Source organism: Vulpes vulpes, chromosome 4, assembly GCF_048418805.1.
Source record: "Vulpes vulpes isolate BD-2025 chromosome 4, VulVul3, whole genome shotgun sequence".
Lineage (NCBI taxonomy): Eukaryota > Metazoa > Chordata > Mammalia > Carnivora > Canidae > Vulpes > Vulpes vulpes.
The window spans coordinates 83,810,750-83,836,458 of record NC_132783.1 but is presented as its reverse complement, the minus strand read 5'-3'; the positions used below and the strand labels follow the sequence as shown (position 1 = coordinate 83,836,458).

Below are 25,709 nucleotides of genomic sequence, written 5' to 3'. Positions count from 1 at the left end.
TCTGGGTCTCCAGGATCACGCCCTGGGCCAAAGGCAGGCGCCAAACCGCTGCGCCACCCAGGGATCCCTCTTTCTTTCTTTTTAAGCATGCTGTGTGGCAAGCCATATTCTGGGTTCTGGGAATACAGTAGTGAACAAAGCAAAAATTCTTGCTCTCCTGTGATTGTGATTGTAAATAACAGTTATATCTGAGGCACAGAGTGATTCATTCACTGAAAAAAAAGTTGCACTTCTGCTCTGTGCTGGAAGCTATATTAGGCATTGAGCATGCTTTATTTATTTATTTTTTAAGATTTTATTTATTCATGAGAGACACGCAGAAAGAGACAGAGACACAGGCAGAGGGAGAAGCAGGCTCCACGCAGGGAGCCCAATGTGGGACTTGATCTCAGGACCCCAGGATCAGGCCCTGGGCTGAAGGCAGGTGCCACACCGCTGAGGCACCCAGGGATCCCTGAACATGCTTTAGTGGCAGATTGCACCTGTCCTTAAGAATTTATAGTCAAGGTCAGTGTTTCTCCAGGTGTGATCCTGGGATCAACAATATCAGTATCACCTGGGAACCTGTTAGGAACACAAATGTCAGACCCACCTTAGACATACTGAATCAGAAATTTTAGAGGGGAAACTCAGTAAGCCAAGGTTTCAGGCCCAAGACAATTCCATAGCATACTGAAGATTAAGAACTACTCATCTAGATTAGTAATTTATCAAATTCAATTTTGTTGAGCACCTGTCCTAGACTGTGCCCTTTGCTAAGCATTTCCGCGTAATTTATCCCACTTACCTTTCATATCAGCACAAGAAAGTAGGGGTCTTCTGTCTTGCTTAAGGTTGCACTCCTAGTACATGGTAGAGCCTAAATTCATAGTTTCTCGAGAATAGAGTCTGATGTGTTTCATTATACTGTTTTCTGTATCATTGCTCTTGTTTCTCAATCCTGGTTGCCCATCAGAATTATCTGTGATGCTTTTTAAAATGGCAATAATAGGTGCCTGAACAATAAAATCAGAATCCCTAAGGTTGAGACCTAGGAATTATTATATGTATCATATAATATTATATGTATATATATATGTATATATATATAATTTTAGTAGATTATCTCATTACACAATCATCTAATCCTATATACACTGTCTTATTTTAGGGAAGCTAAATTTTTTTTCTTTAAATTTTTTTAGCTTTAAATTTTTTCCAGGTGAGGGGCACCCAACTAGCTCAGTCAGTAATGCATGCAACTCTTGATCTCAAGGTTGTAAGTTTGAGCCCCACATTGGGTATGGAGATTACTTAAACATAGGATCTTAAAAAAAAATCTGGGGGGGGATCCCTGGGTGGCTCAGCACTTTAGCACCTGCCTTTGGCCCAGGGCGTGATCCTGGAGTCCCAGGATCGAGTACCTCATCAGGCTCCCTGCATGGAGCTTGCTTCTCCCTCTGCCCGTGTCTCTGCCTCTGTGTGTGTGTGTCTCTCATGAATAATAAATAAAATCTTTAAAAATAAATACATACATACATAATTTTTTTGCCAGATGACTCTAATGTGCACTTAAAGTTAATCGAAAGTCACTGGTATTGCACAATGGCTGACATGTAGCAAGGGCTTAATAAGTATTTGAATAGTGAGTGAAAGGATATTTAGAGGGGAGGGGTGCCTGGGTGGCTCAGTTGGTTAACCATCTGACTCTTGATTTCCACTCCGGTCATGAATTTGGGATCACGATCTGAGGGTTGTAAGATCAAGCCCCACATCAGGCTTTGCACTGGTAATAGAGCCTGCTTAAGATTCTTCCTCTGCTCCTCCTCCAGCTTGTGCGCTCACTCGGTCTCTCTCTCTCTCTCTCTCTCTCTCTCTGACACACACACACACACACACACACACACACGTTATAATAAAATTTAATTTAAAAAAGTATATTTAGGGATCCCTGGGTGGCGCAGCGGTTTGGCGCCTGCCTTTGGCCCAGGGCGCGATCCTGGAGACCCGGGATCGAATCCCACATCAGGCTCCCGGTGCATGGAGCCTGCTTCTCCCTCCGCCTGTGTCTCTGCCTCTCTCTCTCTCTGTGACTATCATAAATAAATAAAAATTTAAAAAAATAATAAAAATAAAAAAGTATATTTAGATACATTTTTTACTGATGAAGTCAAGTTAACTGCCCAAGGTTACACAGCTAATAAATGGAAAAAAATTCCAAGTCCAGTTTAGACACTAAACCCCAAGTGTTTTCTATGACTACATCATGCACCAAGGCACAGCATTTAGCACACTAGTAGAGCAGCTATTCCAGGAAACTGTAGCTTTTGATAACTATACTTACAGCATCATGATGTTACGATTTATACCAGAAAGAGATTTCTTAGAGTACATTCATATAATCAAAACCTGAGAGACATCTGGGTGGCTCAGTGGTTGAGCATCTGCCTTTGGCCCAGGGCGCGATCCTGGAGACCCGGGATCGAATCCCACGTCGGGCTCCCGGTGCATGGAGCCTGCTTCTCCCTCTCTCTGTGTCTCTCGTGAATAAATAAAATCTTTTTTAAAAAAATAAAGGAAAGGGAAAAAAAGAAAAAGGAGAAAAAAACCTAAAAATAAGTAGAGATTTTGTTATCAACATGGGTTGGCATGTTTATGCACACCTATCTGTATCCACCTTTCCATGACCACCTGTGCACTGTAAGAAGTTATGTAATTTAGCCAACATTTATTGAGCACCTGTCACATCAGGCATCACTCTCCAGGCTGTTGATGGGCTATTGCATATAGTCCTTTAAAATTTCTCACAATCTAGGAGGAAGACAGGCCTATAAACAAACTACAATATTGGCTGAGAAATGCAATAAAAATATGAACAAGATACATATGTTGCTCAGAGAATGGAAAGATTAATTCTATGGGAGGAGGAAGTTGGGAGAAGGGCAGGAAAGGCTTTATGGAAGAAGCAACAATTCAGCTGGGGTAGGGCCGATTAGAATTCCTCTACATGGCCCAGCATTGCACATTAGAATCATTTGTGGTACTTTTTTTTTTTTTAAGGCTTATTTATTTATTTATTTAAGAGAGAAAGAGACAGAGTGTGAGCAGAGGGAGGGGCAGAGGGGAAGCAGGGGCTCAATCTCACCAGGAAGATCATCACCTGAGCTGAAAGGAAGAGCCAGATGCTTAACTCACTGAGCCCCCCAGGCACCCCTCCTGTGGTACTTTTTAAAATGGCAATACTAGGTGCAACAACATGGATAGATCTAGAAGGTATAATTCTAAGGAAATAAGTCAGAAAAAGACAAATACCATATGACTTCACTCATATGTGGCATTTAAGAAGCAAAACAAATGAACAAAGAAAAAAGAGTCAAACAAAAAGAACAGCCTTTAAATATAGACAATAAACTGATGGTTGCCAGAAGGGAGGTGGGTGGAGGGATAGGTGAAATAGATGGAGTGATGAGCACTGAGTAATGTATAGAATTGTTGAATCACTATATTGTACATCTGAAACTAACATAACAATGTATGTTAACTATACTAGAATTAAAATAAATAAATAAACAAATAAACCACTAAATAAATCTTAAAGGAAAGAAAAATGTACAAGATTTAAAAAAGAAAGTTTAAAACACTTCTGAGGAACATAAGACCAAAACAAATGTAAAGGCATGGCACTGTTTCATTGAGTAAAAACTGAGCACTTACTATATGCCAGGCATTGTTCTGGGCTTTGGAGATATAAAACTAAACAAAAGAGAGAAAATCCTTGCCATCTAGGAACTAATATTCCAGTGGGTAGCAAAACCTAACATCAAAACTATGTAAATTGATCTATAAAGTTCACAATACCAATAAAAGTGCCAATAAGGGGGCACCTGGGTGGCTCAGTCAGTTAAGCATCTACCTTCAGCTCAGGTCATGATCCCATGGTCCTGGGATCCAGTGCAGCATCAGTCTTCCTGCTCTGCAGGGAGTCTGGTTGTCCCTCTCCCTCTGCCCCTCTGCCCCTCTGCCCTGCTCATGCTTCCTCTCTCTTTCTCTCTCACTCAAATAAATAAAATATTTTTTAAGATTTTGTTTATTCGGGATCGCTGGGTGGCGCAGCGGTTTAGCGCCTGCCTTTGGCCCAGGGCGCGATCCTGGAGACCCGGGATCGAATCCAGCGTCGGGCTCCCGGTGCATGGAGCCTGCTTCTCCCTCTGCCTGTGTCTCTGCCTCTCTCTCTCTCTGTGACTATCATAAATAAATAAAAATTTTAAAAAAAAGCTTTAAAAAAAAGATTTTGTTTATTCATGAGAGACTCAGAGAGAGAGAGAGACAGAGACACAGGGAGAGGGAGAAGGCTCCACGCAGGGAGCCTGATGTAGGACTTGATCCCAGGACTCCAGGATCACACCCTGAGCTGAAGGCAGACACTCCACGGCTGAGCCACCCAGGCATCCCAAGAAAATATTTTTTTAATGCCAATAAGATTTGGCAGGGCAAGGGATCCCTGGGTGGCCCAGCGGTTTGGCGCCTGCCTTTGGCCCAGGGCGCGATCCTGGAGACCCGGGATCGAATCCCATGTCGGGGATTCGGTGCATGGAGCCTGCTTCTCCCTCTGCCTGTATCTCTGCCTCTCTGTGTGTGTGTGTGTGTGTGTGTGTGTGTGTGTGTGTGTGTGACTATCATAAATAAATTTAAAAAAAAAAGATTTGGCAGGGCAAGATATATTTAATATTATTGAAAAACGCAAAAATGGAACGTGCATCCTTGCAAAGATTCTGTTAAAAAAAAAACTGTGTCCCCCCCACCTGGGTGGCTCAGTGGTGGAGCGTCTGCTTTTAGCTCAGGGTGTGATCCCAGAGTCCCGGGATCAAGTCCCACATCAGGCTCCCTACATGGAGTCTGTTTCTCCCTCTGCCTGTGTCTCTGCCTCTCTCTCTCTCTCTCCCTGTGTCTCTCATGAATAAATAAATAAAATATTTTTAAAAATGCATCCCCAAAGTATACTTGTTTAATGTTGCTATGAAATAATATAGAGAGCCTGTCCATGATGCCAAACTGAATGAGGTATTAGAGTTATGACTCAATGTTACACTACCAATCATTTCTCCCCAAGAGGGATTATAAAAAGAACTAGATACTCCAGAAGCATGAGCCAGGAGTGGGAAGGCTGGCAAAGCCTCTGTGTCTGCCTCCCAGACCTTAGTCAGAGTCTGGATCCGTTTGGCCATACCAAAGGAAGAAAAGAAAAAAAGAAAGGAAGGGAAGGAGGGAAATAAAAAAGGAAAGGAAAGGAAAGGAAAGGAAAGGAAAGGAAAGGAAAGGAAAGGAAAGGAAAGGAAAGGAAAGGAAAAAGGAAAAAAAAGGGAAGAGAAGTAGCATGACATGGGGCATTCAGAACCTATTATTAGACCATCTTACTGTTTTATAATATTGGTTTGCATAAAATAAAGGTAGGGCATAAGAATTGTTTTGTTCTGTAAAACTCTTGGTGTCTAAACGTTCTTGTCTCATTGCTTATTTAAAAAGTGTAATTAGGCTTTGACCAGGGAAGGGAGTTACTTCTAACTTTCGGAAAGTCCCTAAAATTCAGGGGCTAACTGAACAGGGCGTCACAAAGTGGACAATTGTAACAGTTACCAAAAGTGGGAAAACATAAAAAATAAAATAAAATAAAATAAAATAAAATAAAATAAAATAAATAAAATAAAATAAAATAAAAAGCAATACTAGGTATCAGACCAATAAAATCTGGATTTCTAAAGCTGAGGCCTGGGAATCATATATATATATATATATATATATATATATATATATATATACACACATATATATATATATACACATCAATAGATTATTTCATTATATAATCATCTAATCCTATATCCTATATGCAGTCTTATTTTTGGAAACCAGTAGCTTTAAAAGTTACATTGCACTTAGCACTGCAGTGGAATATGGATCTCAATTTGATGAACAGGTAAATTCACACGTGAGAGAGAGCACACTTCTCGGGAGCTTGTGAACTTGTGGGACCAGTCCAGGCATTCCTTGCTATGGAACTGAAGCCCCTGCTGCAGCCACTTTGAAATGAGCTTTGGAGGAAAGCAGTTGGGATTAGTCCATGATCCTATCAGGGATGGCACAGTCCCTGAAAGTATGTATATTAGTTAGAGCTGGTACTCAGAGTCCTGAGTAAAAGGCCTATGCAGGGGAATGGGGGAAATTGGAAGGCAGAGGTTTTTACTATAATTAGCTTTGGGAGTAATACAGCTGGGGGAGGGAAGGGAGTACAGCCGGCAACTATTTTGAGCACAGCCCCGATTGACAGGACATGTGTGCTGGACTGTAGTGATCCCAGGGCCAAGTTGCCTGCCCGTGGTGTGTGGTGTGGGGGGGAAGGCCTGGGGCAGCAGGAGCAGGACAGCCATACAGACAGGCCGGACGGGGTACCAGCGCCTCGACTTCTCTCCCTGGGACACTATCCAAACTCCGAGGGCCATAGGCCAAGCTGTGCGATGGGTGCTGAGGAGAAGGTGCTGGTCACATTGTCAGGGGGAGCCCCCTGGGGCTTCCGACTTCAGGGGGGGGCCGAGCAGAGGAAACCTTTACAGGTGTCCAAGGTAAGGGAGAGCCCCTATTATTGAGGTTTCAGGGAAAGGGAAACCCAGGGGAATCTGGGAAGAGCCATGTTGTGGCCTCTGGGGGAGAGGTGGGAGGCTGTGAAGAAGAGTGTGGGTGGGTAGGTGGGCAGGTGGGCAGGGAAGCATGCTCATCTGGTGGGAGGAGTAGTTTCTGAGCACAAGCGTCTTGCAGAGGGCTTTTAGAAAAGAATTCCTGGTTTCTGGGAGAAAAAAAAAAAGAAGACTGCCTCAGTTCCCGGCGGCACCATAGTAGCAGAGGCCCAATTCTGGCCATCCAGTCTTTGCTCTCCTGAGGCTGTGCCTCTACTCCAAATTCCAGGAATATAGGGAAGGTTCTAATTTTTCTTGAACTAAATTGGTATGTGATGAGCTGAGGCTGTCTTACCCAGCCCAGCCCTGCCCTGCCCTGCCCTACCCTACCCTGTCCAGGCCACCAGTGTTCCTCTTTCCCTTCATCAGATACTTGCTCTCCTAAGGCAAGACTTTTTAGGTGCTCGGAGGGTTATGGCAAGGTCTGGCCTGTCAGATGAAGCTGTTGTGTTTGGTTTCATACAGGCTTAGTTTCCCCAATTATAAAATGTGGGTGATAACAGTACCTACTTCATAGAACCATTCTAAGAATTAAATGCAATAATACATGTAGAGTGCTTGGCACCATACCTAATATTTAGTAAGCACTCAATAAATGATAGCCTTTACACCTATTATCATTACTTTAACATATGTATGTGTGTGTGCACGCGTGGCACACATACACACACAATGACAATCTCCCAGATTCTGCTGGACTCCCTCCAATCTGGAATATTGTTCTAAAATCTTGACTGTGTAGACAATGGCCTAAAAGAGAACTATTGGCCAGTAAAGATATTGCCTTTGAAGGGAAATCTTTTGGGGATGCAACTGTCATTTCTAGTACTTCCCCTCTACAGTTTTTCCCAAGCCTCTTTGATTTGGCGATTGCCCTACCTCCCCTCGTATGATGTATTACTCCCAACAATCTGCACCTTCTTCCCTCTACATAGCCCCCATCACTGTAGCTCTGTGTTCCTCCCCACCTTTTTTTTACCCTGTAAAGTATATCCGCTTCACGCATAGGACCTTCCCATGACTCCTTTCATTCTATTCCCACTTTGAGCTCTCCCTCACCTACAATCTCTCCTCCCAACACCTTCTCAGATCCGAAGACGGAGCCAGGCTGGCAGAGCAGGACTCCGAGAGAGGGACCAGCTTTTGGCCATCAATGGGGTCTCCTGCACCAGCCTCTCCCATGCCAGTGCCATGAGCCTCATCGATGCCTCAGGGAATCAGCTTATCCTCACAGTGCGGCGGTATGGACCCCTCCCACCCCAGCCACCTCATCCCCCTAGCCCAGGGCTCCCAATGCCTGTCTCAGCTCTCTGTCTCACTGGCCTGGCTTTAGCTACTACTAAGTACACTCTTGTACGTTTGTGTTGGAGTATAGATGTTTGTCTATGCCTCCCAGGGGACTTCAGTGTATCTCCAATTAAGGGCTGGGGGTGTCAAATGGGCATTTGAGTGTGTGGGCTTGAAGCCCTTTGCCAGTCTCCTTACCATCATATCTCCCTCTAAGCCAATGTCCACTCACAGCCCTTCAAGCACATTTGCCTCCTGGTTTGTCTTCAGATCCCCACTCTTCCCAGCCCAATCATCCAGCTATACCAGTACCCTCTCTCCTTTCCTTCCTTCTCCCATCCCCTCTAGTCCTCGCTGTCAGTCACCCAGTCCATTTCTCAAGTTCTGTCCTCTTTCCCATCCAGGGTAGAGGATGAGGGGCCAGTGCGATCTCCATCCCCTGGTGAGCTTCAGGTGTTGTCACCCTTATCTCCACTGAGTCCTGAGCCCCCTGGCGCTCCAGTTCGCCAGCCTCTTCAGCCTGGAAGCCTCCTCTCACCCCCTGACAGTGAGGCTTACTACGGAGAGACAGACAGTGATGCCGATGGCCCCGCCACCCAGGAGAAGCCCCGCCGACCCCGCCGAAGAGGCCCCACAAGGCCCTCCCCTCCGGGAGCCCTACCTGATGAAGTCTACCTATCTGACAGCCCTGCAGAGCCAGCACCTGCTGTCACTAGTCCTCCCAGTCAGGGTGACAGCCGTGTGAGCTCCCCATCATGGGAGGATGGGGCAACTCTTCAGCCACCCCCAGCTGAGGCCCTGCTGTTGCCCCACGGCCCCCTCCGGCCTGGCCCAAATCTCATCCCTATGGTGGGACCTGTTCCCCACCCGGTGGCAGAAGACCTCACTACTACCTACACCCAGAAGGCCAAGCAAGCCAGTGAGTGCCTGAACCCTTTTTTTCCCAAGCCAGGATCCTTCAATCTGAGTCCTAAATCTACCCCTCCATAACCATACTTTATGCTTCCTTTGGATACAGTCCTGGGGACAAGTGGAGAGGAATGATGAGTAGAAGGGGAAAATAATGGTTCTCACAGTCCCCATAATTTTTAGTCCTTGAACCAGTGTGGCAAAAGCTGTAGGTAGTTCAACCCAATCCAGAAACAGAATGAGGAGGGAAGTTGGAAAAGAACATGAAACCAACAAAGGGTTTGCTTGTTGTTGTTGCTATGATTTTGCTAAGTGTCAGGGTGAGGGCAGAGTATAGAAATGATGCAGGGGAGAATTTGGAAGCAGGGCAGGGGCTTTTCAGGGTTAATTGCAGCCATACCCTCAGAGCTACCTTTGACATTTGTAAGTTCACTTAGGATTCCTGGGGACTGGGAGCCTATGGGATAGTCATGAGATCTCTAGGAAGTGGTAGAGGGAGGGATCTTTGACTCCTTATCTCACGCAAGAATGTAGGCCTGGGCAGAAAAAGCCAGTTCCACTTATCTCAAGCTCTTTGCTATTTTTGATGTGAGCACCAGAACAAGGTCTAACTGTGAACTTTCTCCCTGTCCCATGCTTCTACCCCAGAGACCTTTCTTGTCACCTTGAAAATCTAGGATTACCCCTCTAGTTCTCATCTCTCATTCCTCCCCTCTACCATTCTGATTCCTGATCCATAAAATTTTATGCATCTAAGTCTGGAACATGGGCCCAGGAATTGAAAATTTAGAGTCTGACATCCCTAAGAATGTCCAATACTCCACAAAGAAATTCCAGATGCATGCCCAGGATCCTATGCTTATCCCCAATCCTCATTTTAGTGCCCCTCCCTTCCTATCATGCTGGGTAAGACTGCAGTTAGTGGCTCAGGGATATTTTTAGCCAAGCAGACCTCATTGTCCAGTGGGGTGGAGTGGGGGGAAGGGTAGGCAGGTGTCCACGTCCATCACACCGGGGCTTGTGGGGCAGCAGAGAGAAGGGAGGGGGCTAGGCTCCAAAAATAGCACAATGAGCTCATTCAGCTGCCAGCTCTGGGGACAAGACAAAGGGGCTTTAAAAGGCGTGGGGGGTGGCTCAAGCTGGTCTTGCTCCAGCCAACACTTCATTTCTCGGCATGGAGACCTTTGAGCCCATCAGCCAAGAGCCCTTCAGCCAAGCCAGCTGCAACAAAGCCCCAGATCCAGCTCCTGGGCTCCAGGACCCATTCTATGCAGGTACTACCCTCCCATAGCCAAGAGAGTTCTGGGATCTAGCATGGAGAGAATATATCAATTGTTTAGGAAGGGATGTCTTTGGGAAAGGTCTTATTCCCTTATTTGTTCCTCCTTTTTGATTTCTTCTTCCTTCTTTTCTCAGGAGAGTTCCACTGCCCCTTTCTCAGAATGGGCTGATGCTCTGGCCACATGTCAAAGGGGTTTGTGACCACATGAGCTCTAGAAAACTCATGGGGAGGGAGTGTGTGTGAGAGAAGTGTGAGTAATATGTGAATACATGAAGGCGTGTATATGGGAATCCATGGGGGAATATATGTGTGAACAAGAAAGTGTCTGTATACATGTGTAGCTGATGTCAAGAAAGCTTTAATAGTAATGGTTAGTCACTGCAGGCCTTACGGCTGCCATGAAATGCTAAATTTATCTACACTATCTCATTTAATCATCACAGCAATCCTATGAGATAGTCATTATCATGCTCATTTACAGATGAGGAAACTGAACTTCAATGAAGTGAAGTAACTCTACCAAGAACCAAAAACCTGAACTGAACTCTGACTCCAGTGCCTATCTCTCATGTGCAGTACTATTCTGTGGTACAAACTTTGGGATGCATGGAACGAAAGCCCTAATTAGAAAGGAGTTTGGTATCTTGAGTGGAAAGTGGATGGAATTTCAAGAATTTTTCAGGAGGAACTGGGGATCATGGATCAGAGAGTATCTGTGTCCAAGGCAGGGTCCTAGCAGCAGGGCAGCCTCTCCTATTTCCTGGCCCCACCTCCCCGGCCCCACATGGCATAGAAAGCCCTGCCCAGGTTCCCCTTAGTACATAGTCCTTGTGTGTCTGCCTGTTGGTGGCTGCCAGAGCTCTCTACCCAGAAGGCTGACCCCCAAAGAAGCCCCCCCACTCCCACCCCAGCTGGGGGTGGTGGTGATGGGATATATTTAGCTGGCGACCTTGAAGTATCCTAAAGATATGGAGGGTTGCCTTGGAGAGCAGCACTCTGACTTTTCCTGCATCTTGGATCTGAGGCTATCCCTGGCTGTAAGTAGCAGGGGTGTGAGGCACAGAGGAGTGCCCTGGTGGATGGAAGGCCAATATCAGTTGTAAAATTTTGTTCAAACTGTTAGTAACAGGGTCTCTGCAGGCAGAACTCTGGGAAGAGGGAGTATGCACATGTGTGAATGTATTTGAATGACTGTGTTTTTGTGTGGGTACATGTGTATTTATATATGTAAATGTGAACTAGGGTGGATATAGAATGGGGCATACATGAATGAGAGAGAAAAGTAATCTGAGAAAATATGCCCATAATTGGCCTTCACTAGACCCATATTCTTGTTGAAATGTGTGGTAGGTGTTATTTCCATGAATGTGTATGACGTGGACTACATAATGGGGGTGGAATTGTAAATGAACATTCTTGTTCCCAAGGGTCCTTTATGTTCCTATCATAGGGGTAAGGGGTGGGATGAGGTGATAAGTCCCTACGTTTCTGAGAAGCCCTCTAACGTGGTCTCAATTTGTCTCTCCCTGGGGCCTGCCTCATTTCCCTGGCTGCTGTGGGAATTGACTGCCCTCCAGCCTAGCCCCCAGCATTACCAGCCAGGAATGGTGGGAGGCAGGGAAGAATGTGTGTGGGGTGGATAAGAGCACATTTTTGGAGAGATAGAAGCAGAGTAGATAGGAGAGAGGTTAGGAGAGCTGTGATCAGAGTAGCGTCAGGGAGCCACTCCCTTCAACTGTCCTTGGCTTCACCTTTCACCTACCACTCTGCCCCCAAGTCAGAGGACTTTGCCACAGGCAAGAGACACTGTGGATCAAGCCAGGGAAAAGACAGTAGGTGGGAGGACTGCAGAAACTGGTTGGGGGTGGGGCTGGGGTGAAAGACGTAGGGAGCAGAACTAGAAGAGGTTCACTGACCATTCTCCCTCCTGGCCTCCTCAGAACTGCAACGGGCAGAAAGCCTCCAAGAGAAGAGTGTGAAGGAGGCCAAGACCAAATGCCGGACGATTGCATCCCTACTAACTGCAGCCCCCAACCCCCATTCCAAGGGGGTGCTTATGTTTAAGAAACGACGGCAGCGAGCCAAGAAGTACACCCTAGTGAGCTTTGGGGCTGCTGCTGGGACAGGCACTGAAGAAGAAGACGGGGTCCCTCCAACAAGCGAGTCGGAACTGGACGAGGAGGCCTTCTCCGACGCCCGTAGCCTCACCAACCAGTGCGACTGGGACAGCCCCTATCTGGACATGGAGCTGGCCAGGCCAAGCTCGGCTGCAGCAGAGGGCCAGGGCGGGCAGCTAAGCGAGGCCTCCGGCAGAGGGGCCCAGCTCTTTGAGCAGCAGCGCCAGCGCACCGCGTCCAGCACCCAGGAGCTGGCCCGGGATGGTCCAGCCGCCATGCTCAATGGGCAGGGCCTGCAGTCACCACCTCGGGCCCAGAGTGCTCCTCCGGAGGCGACTGTGCTCCCACCCAGCCCTTCACCAGCCCCTGTAGCCAGCCCCAGACCCTTCCTTCCAGGCGGTGGAGCCCCAACCCCAGCTCCAAACATCTTTAACCGGTCAGCCAGGCCCTTCACCCCAGGCTTGCAAGGGCAGCGGCCAGGTACCACTTCGGTTATCTTCCGGCCCCTAGCTCCCAAGAGGGCGAACGAAAGCCTGGGAGGCCTCAGCCCCGCCCCACCGCCCTTCCAGCCCCCCCCACCGGGGCCCACCCCTCTGCCCAGCCACGTGCCAGCCTCCGGTTCCCCCAGCACTCCACGCTCCTCGGGCCCCGTCACAGCCACAAGTTCCCTGTACATCCCAGCCCCCAATCGTCCTGTTACGCCAGGAGGAGCCCCCGAGCCCCCCGCCCCCTCTAGCGCCGCTGCCATGACCTCCACCGCTTCTATCTTCCTGTCGGCACCTCTGCGACCCGCTGCGCGCCCGGAGGCTCCCGCCCCAGGCCCCGGGGCACCCGAGCCCCCCAGCGCTCGGGAGCAGCGCATCTCCGTGCCAGCTGCCCGCACTGGCATCCTCCAGGAAGCCAGGCGACGGGGAACTCGGAAGCAGATGTTCCGCCCGGGAAAGGAGGAGACGAAGAACTCGCCCAACCCCGAGCTGCTATCGCTGGTGCAGAACCTGGATGAAAAACCCCGGGCCGGGGGCGCGGAATCCGGTCCGGAGGAGGATGCGCTGAGCCTCGGGGCTGAAGCCTGCAACTTCATGCAGCCACCAGGGGGCAGGAGTTACAAGACTCCGTCTCACGTGACGCCTAAAACTCCGCCCCCGATGGCTCCCAAGACCCCGCCCCCAATGGCTCCTAAGACTCCACCCCCGGTGGCTCCTAAGCCCGCGCCACGAGGGTTCCTTGATGGGCTAGTGAATGGGGCAACCCCTTCGGCTGGAATCCCTGAGCCGGCCAGGCTGCAGGGCAGGGGTGGGGAGCTGTTTGCCAAGCGGCAGAGCCGAGCAGACAGGTATGTGGTGGAAGCTACACCTAGTGCTGGCCTTGGCCCTGGCCCTCGGCCCAGAAGTCCTTCCCCTACACCCTCACTGCCCTCTTCCTGGAAATATTCACCCAACATCCGTGCCCCACCTCCTATTGCTTACAACCCACTGCTCTCACCCTTTTTCCCCCAAGCTGCTCGAACTCTCCCTCATAAGGCCCAATCCCAGGGGCCTCGGGCAACCCCCAAGCAGGGTATCAAGGCTCTGGATTTCATGCGGCACCAGCCCTACCAACTTAAGAGTGCCATGTTCTGTTTCGATGAGGTTCCCCAGACTCCTGGCCCCACCTCCTTAGGGCCCCCCAAAACTGCCCGAGTCCAGGAGATCCGCCGATTTTCCACCCCAGCACCCCAGCCCACTGCAGAACCCCTGGCCCCCACTGTGCTCACCCCCCGAGCAGCCACTACATTGGATGAGCCCATCTGGAGAGCTGAACTGGCCTCAACCCCTGTTCTTAGCCCAGCCCCTCCTCCAGAGTCTCCCAGGGGTCTTGGGACTTCCCCCAGCTCTTGTAGCTTCCAGGTAGCCAGGCCCCGGTTCTCAGCCACCAGAACTGGATTGCAGGCTCATGTGTGGAGGCCAGGGGCAGGCCACCACTGAGCAGGGCACAGCTTCCAGGACCAAGGAGAAGTGGAACATCCAGTTCCTAAAGTTGTTTCTCCTACCCAACCCATGCCCTCTCTCAGGCATCTAGAGGCTAACTTCCCTCCTGCCAGACATCGTTTTGGAGTTGGTGTCCCATTCTCCTGGCTCCCAACCTCCCTGCTGCTTTGCAACCTACTATCTCTGCTTCTTTATCTGTGCTTTTCTTTGTCTCTGTAGTTCCTTGTGTGGATCTCCAAATCTCAGTCTCCACCCACAGTCCTCCACTGGTCTCTATTTCTCTACATCTGTGCTTTGTGAGCCTCATTTTAATGTTCCATGAGAAGCACACAGAGTAGTTACTAGTGAGACCTCGGCAAGAGGCTCACCATCAGGCAGGCCTCAAAGGGACTGAATTGATCTCTGTTTGCACTAAATAGCTTGCTACTCCTCACTCTCATTTCCCAACCTTGGCTGGCATAGATCTAGAAATGTATGTGTGCATGTGTGTATGTGCAAGTGTGTTTGGGCACAGATGTGTTCTTATGTCTGAAGCAAGAGTAAGAGGAGTGGTCTAAATAAAGACCCAATCTGGGTCTAACCCTTGTGCTGATAAAAGAAGGGTCAGATAGCTAGCCCCTCATGGAGAGTCTAGTGAGGAGAAAGACATTGACTTGAATTAAAGACCAATGCCTGTAGCAGGGGTACAGCACCTTGTGAAACAGATTATGAGAAGGCCTGAGGGCTGGGGCAGTTTGTAAGGACTGAGATACACCAGCTAGAACAGGAATAGAACTAAGAATTCTATTTATCAGAGGGTGCCTGGCTGGCTCAGTTGGAGGAGCATGTGACTCTTGATCTCAGGGTCCTGAGTTTGAGCCCCATACTGAGAATAGAGATTACATAAATAAATAAATAAATAAATAAATAAATAAATAAATAAATAAAAAGTTCTACTTATCAGGATTTCAGAAAGTTAGCAACTTAAGAGGCCCATGCTGAGCTACAAACATCCAGGAAGTGAAAAAGGCAGACAAAAAAATTTCCCCTGAGAATGAAAAAATCATTGGCTTCATTGCCTCATGTACCCAAGATAGAAAGGAGGGAGAAAAGAGGCATGGTGTGGAAAGTGATGTAGAAACCAGGAGCAGAGTGGAATGAATGAAATTGCGCCACAGGGAGGAGCATGAGGAAGGAGAGTGTTGTCTTGGCAGACAGTACAGTTGGGTTTCAAGAAACTCAGCATGTACAACTGGGGGTCTAGGGGAAAAAATGAGAAAAAAGAATGCATTTGTTGGAGTGAGGACGGATGATGATGGGGGGATGTGAGAGTGTGGGTTGAGTGTTGAAAGAATAGGTAGTGTCTGCTACCTCCTTTAAGTCTGTCCTTCTACCTTCTACAACTTGTTATGTTGACCTGAGAAAGGGCAAGGAGATACCCAGAGCCCAAACCTCTTTTCAGTCCTCGCCCCATCACTCAAACCCTAGCTCTTGTTCCTTCCAAGCTTCAGGCCCTGATCTCTGATCCTAGTTGGGTATGGACTCCCCTCTCACCATGACCACCACCAATCAGCCACATTTGCTGCTTGATCTGGATTGATCGTTTCCTTTGCATATTGGGTGTGAGTCACAGACTTTGATTTGTGCACAAGAATAAACTTATGCTCCAAACCTTCTGTTTCTGTCATCTCTTCTAGTTGTGTGCCTAAATCCTGACTCTCCTCCATCTTCTCTAACCCATTTCCCCGATCTCCTGATTCCTGAACTCTCTCCATTCCTGCCCTATTTTTCACCCTTTGCCCTTTACCGCCTGGCCTTTTGCTCTTCTTTACCAGCTATGTCCCACTCTGATTTAGCCACCTCCACTGTTCCCTTTGGTTCTCTCTCCCTGTGTTCTCCATTCAGATTCTCCCCTTCTCCATCTCCTGCTCCATACTTCCCAGGCAAGGCCTCAATTTCAGAACCAAGGAGAGTGGGAAGGGCCTCTGAACTTTTATAATCATCATTTCCTAGCTTTCTGGAGGAAGCAATGGTATTTCCATAGGAAAGCAATGCCTGAAGGTGAAAGTGGGATGGGAGAGGGAAGGAAGAGAGTGGATCAGTGTGAATAGAGTTTAATATGGAAGAGAAGAGGGCACCTGGGTGGCTCAGTGGTTGAGCGTCTGCTTTTGGCTCAGGTTGTGATCCCAGGATCCTGGGATTGAGTCCTGCATTAGGCTCCCCACGGGGGGCCTGCTTCTCCCTCTGCCTATGTCTCTGCCTCTCTCTCTCTCTCTCTCTCTCTCTCTCTCTCTCGTCTTTCATGAATAAATAAATAAAGTCTTTAAAAAGAAAAGTAGAGCCTTTCTGCGCTGGAGCTCGTGGTGGCGGCAGCAGGTGCACCCTCGACATGCAGAACGACGCTGGCGAGTTCGTGGACCTGTACATGCCGCGGAAATGCTCCGCCAGCAACCGCATCATCGGCGCCAAGGACCACGCGTCCATCCAGATGAACGTGGCCGAGGTTGACAAGGTGACCGGCAGGTTCAACGGGCAGTTTAAGACCACGCTATCTGCAAGGCCATTTGCAGGATGGGCAAGTCTGATGACTCTATCCTCCAGCTGGCCAAGGCCAACGGCATCGTTTCAAAGAACTTCTTTTTTTATTTTATTTTATTTTATTTTATTTTATTTATTTTATTTATTTCATTTTATTTATTTATTTTTTTCAAAGAACTTCTGATGGGAGAAGACCACGGATGGGGAAGGTTTGTCGTAAATAAACAGTAATCCCCCCCCCCCCCAAAAAAAAAAAAAAGTAGAAGAGAAGGCATTGGAGGCAGACTAGATAGAATTAAGGACTTCTTTTTTTTTTTTTTTTTATTAAGGACTTCTGAGAAAGAAAGTGCTATTACTCCAGTAGGGGGCATATTTGTGCAAATAACCAGGCCCAGGACCCTGATGCTTCTGCATACAGGCTCAGAATTCCAGAGGAAGGGGGCCCATTGAGCATAGTTGAATATTTTCTTCATTTAGGTCCTCAATCATAGGAGACCAAAACTTCAGTTTGTTTTTGTTTTTGAGAGTAGTGTGATGGTGATGACAAAATCACTATTTACCATTTGTATTTTTTCTTCTAATTGCTTCTTTGGGTTGGGATGGAATGGAGAAGGAGGACAAAAGATGAGGGATTTGGAGGCTAAACTGGTCTGGGCAGAGGTCAACTAGAAGGAGGTGGGATGACTTTTCAGACCCTGGCCTGACCCTGAAAATTTCAGGATGGGAAAAGGGCAAGGTCAGGAAGAGTGGAGAGCTCGCAGAGGGGCATTATGGCAGGTGCAAAGTCACTTCTTAAAGTAGCCATAACAGGATGGTTATTGAAACAGAGGTGTAGCAGCAGCTGGTTCCAGAATCTGAGAGGGTGGAAGAGGATCCAGGATGTTCATGCAGCTAGTGAGGAAAGGCCTGGGTAAATAACAGGCTTCCCTGAAGGAGGCTCTCAAACTTGTGCCCTTGCACAAGGGATCTTCTGAAAGAGTTTGAATGGGACAATCTAGATCCTATGGGATATGTCCTCCCTTTGAAGAAAATCCCAAGTGGGAACCCCAGAAAGTAAGGACCTGGCATGTATGTAGTTCTCAGACTTCAAAATCTATCCCGCAAAACAAACCGAACTGAGCACCCCAATAGCAAATGGGAATTAAAAGGTGAAAATTGGTCAAGTCTTCCCCACATCATCTCTGACAACATAGGAAGCACTAGATTTGGTGAACTTGGTCCCTTATTCTGCCAAGATCTGGCTTTCCCAGAGGAAAAACCAACACATCAAGGAATTTTCAATGAGCAGCCCCATTATGAACAGACTTCCTTTCCCCAAACATAGCACCTTATGGCCTCTCACCCCCAAGATGCACTCATGTCCCTCCAGCTCCAGCCTGGATTGGTTTTGAGTGGCTCTCCAGACATGTTCTCCAAGTTCTTGCTTTCCCACTCTGAATTCTTATCCATCACTTTCTGCTTGCTTCCTCTTTCCCTTTCAGTTTTCAATTTCTCCCTGAATGGCTTCTGTGGATCTCAGACTCTAGATGCCAAGAAAGGGGAATCCCTGGGCACACTGATCCCTGGCTCAGATAGCTTAGTGGGAGAATCCCAAAGGCCATTTGTCTCCTTCCTGAGCCTCTGGGCAAGGAGGGCGGGATCTTGGTTCCAGGGTCTCAGTACCCCCAGTGCCATTTGAGCTGCTTGTACTCATCATCTCTATTAATAACTGCCCTCCCTCCCCCACTGCCAGTGCTGCCCCCACGCCTGCCCAGCTCGAGTTCTCCGGTCACAGCAGCTCAGTCCTCCAAAGCTGCTGGACCCCAGGGAGTGCTGACCACCGCCTGAGCAGCTGGTAAGTTTCCAGCTCTATGGCCAGAGGGTCTGGAGCCTACTCTGTTGACTGCTGTATCTGTGTCTGCAATTGTGACCCTCGATCCTGGGAGAGTTGTCTCCCTCCCCTGTCTATGCTTTGTCCCCAGCTGTCTAGTTTGGGGGAGCCACAGAGTTGAAAGGAGAGGGGCCCAGGAGGGTGGGGGGAATGGACATGTTGGAGGAAGCACTGGGATCATAAGAAGGGGGTCTGAGAGGCTGGATGGGGGAAAAAGTAATCTAGTTAGAGCTGAGAGAGGTGTAGTGAATGCCCATTTAGCAGTTCCTGGAGTCTGGCCTCAGCATGCCCCATTAAGTTAGTGGAACTGCAGACGTGTTATGAAACGGGGCTCAGTAGAAGACAGTGTTTTGCTGAGTGCCAACTTCTGTCAAGGAGGAGCTGGAGTCTGCAGCTTTTCCCAGCTTGTCCCCCTCCACTGCCAGATTCTATTATTACATTCCTGTCCCCCGTCAATTCCACACTGCTATAATATTGCTGAATTGACACGCACCAGGGTTCAAATGCCCCTGGCCCTCCTCTCCACTCTAGTTCTGGGGTCTGGGGCAGGAGTGACTGAAAGGGAGCAAGGAATACTGCTGGGACCTCCCAGGCCACACTCCAACTGGCCCAATAGGGGAGCAATGACCTCTCCTTCCTATGGAGAATGTTTTTGGCTGAATCTCCTCAACTCTGGCAGAACATTCCCCACCCCTGGGAGGGGGTTTGAGGAAGACTGAAGAAAGACCAGAGTTTGGAATGACACCCCTGATCTGAGAGCCCCAGGAAAATAAAAACTTAAAGTCATGCCAAGCCAATGAAACCTGGGTGCAGTGCCCTGTGTGTGTGTTGTTTTTTTTACCCATTGCTCCCAACACATACTATGTTCCTAATCCTTGTATGAGCTCTATTTAAACAGCAGGAAAGAGGTTGGTAGAAGGTAGGAGCAGAGGGTGCATCTGTACTTTCTGCCCTGCTTCCAAGAAAGGAGAAGCCCTAAAGCAATGGGTTTTCACTTTTGGGGAATAGGCCTTAACCTGAAACCCTTAACCCCAGGTTAAGAAGTATTGCCTTATTGTAGATATTCCCCTTCCCACCCTATCCAGGCTGAATCTGCCTCCACAATGCCGCTCTCAGGAACCCCAGCCCCCAACAAGAAGAGGAAATCCAGCAAGCTAATCATGGAACTCACTGGAGGTATGGCATGTTTGCACCTACCTAGTGTGGGACTTCCTGTTAAGAGCATCTTAGAAAAAAGAAAAAAGAAAAAAAAAAAAAAAGAGCATCTTAGGCCCAAGAGTCCCAGAAAAATCATAAAATTACATATGTCTTAAGGTGAAGAGATGTGAAGAGACCGGAGAAATTCTAGGGGTGGGGGCAGGGAGAAAGAGAAAGGATTCAACACTTGACCACTCACCCTTCCACCCTTTTCACCTTGTAATCTGAGACAACAGTATCCTTGACATATCACCAGTGCAGGTCCAGGACAACAAGACTCACAGGTCAGTGAGGTATGTTTGAGGAAGAGAATATATATGATGGCGACTGGTACACAGCGAAGTCTCAATAAATGGTTAACTTCCTTACTTTTTACCCCAGAGCTAGGGAGCCTGTTTGAGCACTTAAGATGGAAAAATACTCAGGCATTTGTTTTCATCTGGGCGGGATGGGGGGTGGGGGTGGTAGAAGTACAAGCACGTGAAGAGCTCTCCCAACACCCAGAGGCAGTCTACAGCCAGAGTTCTTTGAGGGGAAGAGAAGGGAAAGGAGTTAAGACAAATTGTATTTAGATGTGGTCAACTCCACACAGTGTTGGCCATTGGGCTTGCTCCCGCACTATAGTTTCCCCCAATGGTTCCATCTATGATGTTCCCTCAGTCCTTTTGCCCCACACTCCATGCCTCTGCCCCTTCTACCTCATTCACCCTCTCCATTCTAGTATCCCCACTGCTTCCGCTCTGCACCCCAGTTCCCACGCATTATCTTCAACTCCAAACCCAGGAAATAAAAATTTCTCACAAACAAGGTACAATTGATCAGATATCACAGACAGTCTGTGCTTCCCTCTGTGATCCTGCAGGAGTCACACACGTAGTTGTGGATGGCATCTGTATTGTGAGCCTAGAAAATCCTACTTTACTCTCCTTGTTTCTTCCTCCCCACCTCCCTGGAAGGTGGACGGGAGAGCTCAGGCCTGAACTTGGGCAAGAAGATCAGTGTCCCAAGGGATGTGATGTTGGAAGAGCTGTCACTGCTCACTAATAGGGGCTCCAAGATGTTCAAACTGCGGCAGATGCGGGTAGAGAAATTTATTTATGAAAACCACCCTGATGTCTTCTCCGACAGCTCAATGGTGAGTTCAGAACTTTACAACTCTCATAGCCTACTGCCTCTTCTGGCAGCTTCTTGGTAGACCCTGAATCTCCAAAATATCACCAACCTCCCCTCCCTGCATATATATAAGCTTATTAAGATTTAGTAAACCCCCAACAGCTCCAAAGGGAGTCAGCCCAGGTCTGAAATTCTTAGGGCCAGCAAGCGGGTGGGTACACCCTCAGGGAGAAAGTCCCTTCCCAGTATGGATAAGTGTTAAAGATAGACTTGCCAGATAAGACACAGAACACCAAGTCTTGTATTTTAAAGTTGAGATATACACAAATAATTTTTTAGTAAAGTACGTCCCGTGAAATATTTGGGACATAAAAATTAAATTAAATTAAATTAAATTTTAAAAATACAGGATACAGTTAAATTTTCATTTTAAATATGCGATGAATACTCTCTTACATATAAATATGTCACATGCAATATTTGGAGTGTAATTATAGTAAAAAAGTATTTGTTGTATATCTGAGATTCAAATTTAACTGGTGTCCTCTGATTTTATTTGATAAATCTGGCAACCCTAGAAAGAGTTAAGTGACTTTTTATAAGCATCTCCTTGAGCCATTCTTTTATCTGAAGAATCTGTCTAAGGACTCCATGAAACTATCCGCTAATGTCCCCTAGTGAGGATTCTTTTCCCAAGAGAAGTAGGGATTGGAAGGGTGCCAGGCACAAGATGTTATAGCTGAGAAGGAGGGGATCTTCTCCATTACCTTTCTTCCCCCTCCACCTTTACTGGGCAGCCAGGGGAAAGTGGAAATAGATGCCTACATGGGGCCAGAGGCAGGAGTGTCTGTCATTGGCCCTTAAGTGAGAAGCAGAGCAAAAGTGCTGAGCTGGTCATATCTAACTTTAGGAAGCCAAAAGCTCTCCTCCCTGGCTGGGTCTGATTACACTGGTTGGAACAGAGGGGTGTACATGGTGGGGTGGCTAGGAGAGCCTCCTGAAGGAGTTGGTGGGGTTATTTTTAGGCTTTGGGGCTGAATCCAGGGTTGCCCTTTTGATCACCCTTCCCCCTACCTGCTACAGTTTCTTGGTCAGGAAGTCCTGGTTCCATGGACACCAAGAGGAGAAAGGGAAAGGAAGAAAAAGAGAAAGAAGAGAGTTATGTTTGTTAGACAGGATTAAAGAAGGGGAGAGGGCAGAGGTCTCTCTAGCTCTTCAAAGGAAGCCACCTTACCCTTTTACATTTTAGCTGAGCAGAAATCTTGGTCCTCTGTCTTGGTAAGGTTAGGAGAGGAAAGTGTAGAGAATCAGTTGTCCATCATAAGGTGTAATTGTAGGAAATCTGAGCCAGGGGGCGTCCTCTCCCTTAAGGAAGGTTTAATTCCTCTCAGCCAGGCTATCCTCATTCCTTCCACCTATTGGAGGTGGAATCTCTGAGGATTCAGTGTCTTCTGGTTAGCCACTGTCTCTGACCGTCTCCTCCTTGCTATGCACACCTGCATCTTTGTATATTCCCCATACCCATTGCCTAATCTTCCCTTCACTTTGTCCTTTCTTTTCAGGATCACTTCCAGAAGTTCCTTCCCACTGTTGGGGGACAGCTGGGCACAGCTGGTCAGGGATTCTCCTACAGCAAAGGCAGCAGTGGAGGCCAGGCAGGGGGAAGTGGCTCTGCCACACATCATGGCTCTGACCAGCATCACCATCAGGGCTCTGGGTCTGGATCTGGGGGTACAGGTGGTCCTGGGGGCCAGACTGGCAGAGGAGGAGGTGCTGGAACAGCAGGGGTTGGCGAGACAGGAACAGGCAAGTATCCTTACCCAAGAGTAATGTGTCTGGTCCCTAGAGCAGAGATATTCCCAGGAATGAGGCCTGGACTGGGTTTAGGGAACAAGGGAGGCCTGTGGAGATACCTAGATGGATTCTCTGGGCCCAGGAGAAAACTGAGTTGTGTCTGTTTCACCTGGAAGCCTTATCTTTCAGTCACCTTTCTGGCTTTTCAGTTTCAGTCACAGATCTGACCCCAGGCTGTCATTTTTCCACAAAACTAGCACAGTTACCAGGATGTTATATCTTTGGTCTCGAGCCTCAACAACTTCCCTAGTGGAGGGCTGTAAGACTAACTTCCACTGGCTACAAACCATTATTATTGACTTAATTTTCTCTCCTGTGGCTGCCAGGAGACCAGACGGGTGGAGGAGGAAAACATATCACTGTGTTCAAGACCTATATTTCCCCATGGGAGAGAGCCATGGGGGTGGACTCTCAGCAGAAAGTGGAGCTTGGCATCGACTTACTGGCCTATGGGGCCAAACCTGAACTTCCCCAATATAAGTCCTTTAACAGGTAGGGGTTATGAAGGAGGAACCAGATGCATTCCAGTATGTGGCAAAGTGTCCTCAGTTGGGATGGAGACTTTAGTTCTTATGTTCCAGAAGGAAGCTGAGGAGGGAGGGAAGGAACATGGGAGCCGTTCCTGGAGGTCTTTGCTTTTTTCACTTGAGTCCAGAGGAACAGTGCAGTCTGATAAAGGAAATGTTTGCTGGGAGGCAAGATTTTAGTTCACTCTGCCACTTACTAGTTGTTCTGAGCAAGGGAAAGTCACCCTACTTCTGAGCCTTGGTTGCCTTGCTGTAAAATGGGAATAATATAGGGGCACCTGGGTGGTTCAGTAGGTTAAAGGTCTGCCCTCTGCTCAGGTCATGGTCCCAGGGTCCTGGGATAGAGCTCCATGCTGGGTTCCCTGTGCTAGTGGGGAGTCTGCTTTTCCCTCTCCCTCTGCACTTCCCCACTGTTTGTGCTTTCACTCTGTTTCTCTCAAATGAATAAATAAGAAATCTTAAAAAAAGGGGGGGGGGGAATAGTGTATTACATATTTAAAGTACAGTGGAGGTTCCTTTCTTTGAAGGTTAGGATTCCATTATTGTTTTTGTAGGATTCCATTACTGTTTAATTTTTTTTATACTCTAGTAAAGCTTAAGTATCTATTCTTTTGGAATTTGGCTTCTCTAGACTGTGGATAGGAGATCTATGTGAAAGCAGAATGAGGAAACACTAGAGAAGCATTTTGCATTTGATCCTAAGAATCCTGAATTTTCCAGGCAATGCTAATTCTTCTCACTAGGCCATGGCTATCCACTGGAAGTGGGGTAGGAGTTGTGTGTGTGTGTGTGTGGGGGGGGTATCTTTACATTGTAATTTAAGGTGGTCTCAGACGACCCTTGGTTCTGTAGTGTCTGAGTCACAACCCTCCATGAAGCTCTCTATCCAGTACCCACTACACCTCTTTTCTCATTATTAGCTCTGGGGAAACAAGCAAACCAGGAATGGAGTACTAAAGGAGAAGAAGAATAAGGAGTACAGAAGCAATCTTTTTTTTTTTTTTTTTTTTTAAGATTTTATTTATCCGTTAGAGAGAGAGAGAGAGTGCATGAACTGGGGGAGGGGTAGAGGGAGAGGCAAGGGGAGAAGCAGACTGCCCACTTAGTATAGAGCCAAACACAGGGTTCAATCCCAGGACCCTGAGATCATGACCTGAGCCGGAGTCAGCCACTTAGCGGACTGAGTCACCCAGGCACTGGGCAGAAGCAATCTTAAACTAAAATTTACAAACTTCCCCATTCTCAAAACAGGGTAACATCTTACTGATAAAGCTGTTCCTTTTATCCAGGTTTTTAATTAAATAATGTGTCCCCTTTTCAGGACGGCAATGCCTTATGGTGGATATGAGAAGGCCTCCAAACGCATGACCTTCCAGATGCCCAAGTTTGACCTGGGGCCCCTACTGAGTGAACCCTTGGTCCTCTACAACCAGAGCCTCTCCAACAGGCCTTCTTTCAATCGAACCCCTATTCCTTGGCTGAGCTCTGGGGAACCAGTAGATTACAATGTGGATATTGGCATCCCCTTGGATGGAGAAACAGAGGAGCTGTGAGGTGTTTCCTCCTCTACTTTGTATCAATTTTCTCTTCTCATGTTCAGTTTGAAAGGGAATGCTAAGCAGGATGTCCCTACTGTAAATCCAGTATCCTGGTGGGAATGGAGGGAAAAAGGAGGGAAATATCTATCTTTCCAGTCTTCACTCCAAGTCCCCACTCCAAGCATCCTTCCTCACCAGCTCAGAGCTCCCCTTCCACTTGCTCTGTATGGAACCTGCTCTTTTATGGAATTTGCTCTGCCACCGGTAACAGTCAATAAACTTCAAGGAAATGAACTCATTCTTCCTCTGATATTTAAGGGCAGATGAAAATTGAGGCTAACAATGCACAGAGACTAATTAAAGTCAAGTACTAAGCATTCATTATTCAGACTTCAAGACCAGACCTGAGCTCTGGTTGCTTATACACCCACACCCACATCCACACCCACGAGACCATATTCATAGGTATATACAAAGACATAATTATTCAAGAGTAAAGACAATCGTGCACAAACACATGTGTTGGCCCATATGTGGGCAAAGCTAAGAAGCTATTGTGTGCTGTGGTTAGGAAGTAGATGTTGGTGACGCTAGTGTTAGCTCTCTTTGTGTAGCTGACTAGAGATTGGGATGGTCGGGATTACTCAATTATCACAGAACTAGAGCATGCCATAAAGTCTCAGATGACAATAGAATAGCCTGAGGAATATGTGGGTCACAGTTTATAGATTCCTGAAAGGATGACATACAGTAGAGAGCCATGTTAGAATCCAGAAGAAAGTGGGAAAAACCAGGCATACAGTATGCCTAGTTCTGTGTGAACA

General features: G+C 47.6%; 3 protein-coding genes and 1 pseudogene across 8 annotated transcripts in view; 3 read left to right on the top strand and 1 right to left on the bottom strand.

The window, feature by feature from the left end:
* The window catches only part of SEC24C (SEC24 homolog C, COPII coat complex component), a 40,789-nt gene extending 27,373 nt beyond the window's left edge, over nt 1-13,416 (bottom strand). The window contains exons 1-2 of one of the 5 annotated variants that reach the window (XM_072756252.1): nt 13,298-13,413; nt 2,389-2,588 (exon numbers count right to left, since the gene is read on the bottom strand). The gene's annotated coding sequence lies outside the window, so the exon portion shown is untranslated. Of the gene's footprint in view, nt 1-2,388; nt 2,589-13,297 lie in introns of all 5 variants that reach the window. The other 4 variants (XM_072756250.1, XM_072756253.1, XM_026004701.2 and 1 more) reach the window with 4 other exon arrangements.
* Nucleotides 6,290-15,919, top strand: SYNPO2L (synaptopodin 2 like). Of its 2 annotated transcripts, XM_026004711.2 has the most exons (4): nt 6,290-6,596; nt 7,797-7,948; nt 8,399-8,913; nt 12,126-15,919. In XM_026004711.2, the coding sequence occupies exons 1-4, from the start codon at nt 6,492-6,494 to the stop codon at nt 14,264-14,266; spliced, it is 2,913 nt and encodes a 970-aa protein (XP_025860496.2). In that variant the 5' UTR covers nt 6,290-6,491; the 3' UTR covers nt 14,267-15,919. The 2 variants fall into 2 exon arrangements, with proteins under 2 accessions (XP_025860496.2, XP_025860499.1); XM_026004714.2 differs by lacking the exons at nt 6,290-6,596; nt 7,797-7,948; nt 8,399-8,913 and adding an exon at nt 9,980-10,177.
* On the top strand, nt 13,522-25,179 carry MYOZ1 (myozenin 1). The gene is made up of 7 exons (XM_026004721.2): nt 13,522-13,635; nt 18,519-18,620; nt 19,742-19,832; nt 20,810-20,988; nt 22,529-22,772; nt 23,147-23,312; nt 24,669-25,179. Exons 3-7 carry the CDS (start codon nt 19,760-19,762, stop codon nt 24,898-24,900), a joined length of 894 nt encoding a protein of 297 aa, XP_025860506.2. The 5' UTR covers nt 13,522-13,635; nt 18,519-18,620; nt 19,742-19,759; the 3' UTR covers nt 24,901-25,179.
* On the top strand, nt 16,594-16,885 carry LOC112927749 (small ribosomal subunit protein eS21 pseudogene; annotated as a pseudogene).
* Nucleotides 25,180-25,709: the final 530 nt, after the last annotated feature.

Excerpts from the sequence above, each read along its gene's own strand:
- SYNPO2L (XM_026004711.2), top strand. The coding sequence starts at position 6,492 with ATGGGTGCTGAGGAGAAGGTGCTGGTCACATTGTCAGGGGGAGCCCCC. Across the intron at positions 6,597-7,796 it reads AACCTTTACAGGTGTCCAAG|ATCCGAAGACGGAGCCAGGC; the intron begins GTAAGGGAGAGC and ends ACACCTTCTCAG. Across the intron at positions 7,949-8,398 it reads CTTATCCTCACAGTGCGGCG|GGTAGAGGATGAGGGGCCAG; the intron begins GTATGGACCCCT and ends TTTCCCATCCAG.
- MYOZ1 (XM_026004721.2), top strand. The coding sequence starts at position 19,760 with ATGCCGCTCTCAGGAACCCCAGCCCCCAACAAGAAGAGGAAATCCAGC. Across the intron at positions 22,773-23,146 it reads GGTTGGCGAGACAGGAACAG|GAGACCAGACGGGTGGAGGA; the intron begins GCAAGTATCCTT and ends TGTGGCTGCCAG. Across the intron at positions 23,313-24,668 it reads CAATATAAGTCCTTTAACAG|GACGGCAATGCCTTATGGTG; the intron begins GTAGGGGTTATG and ends TCCCCTTTTCAG.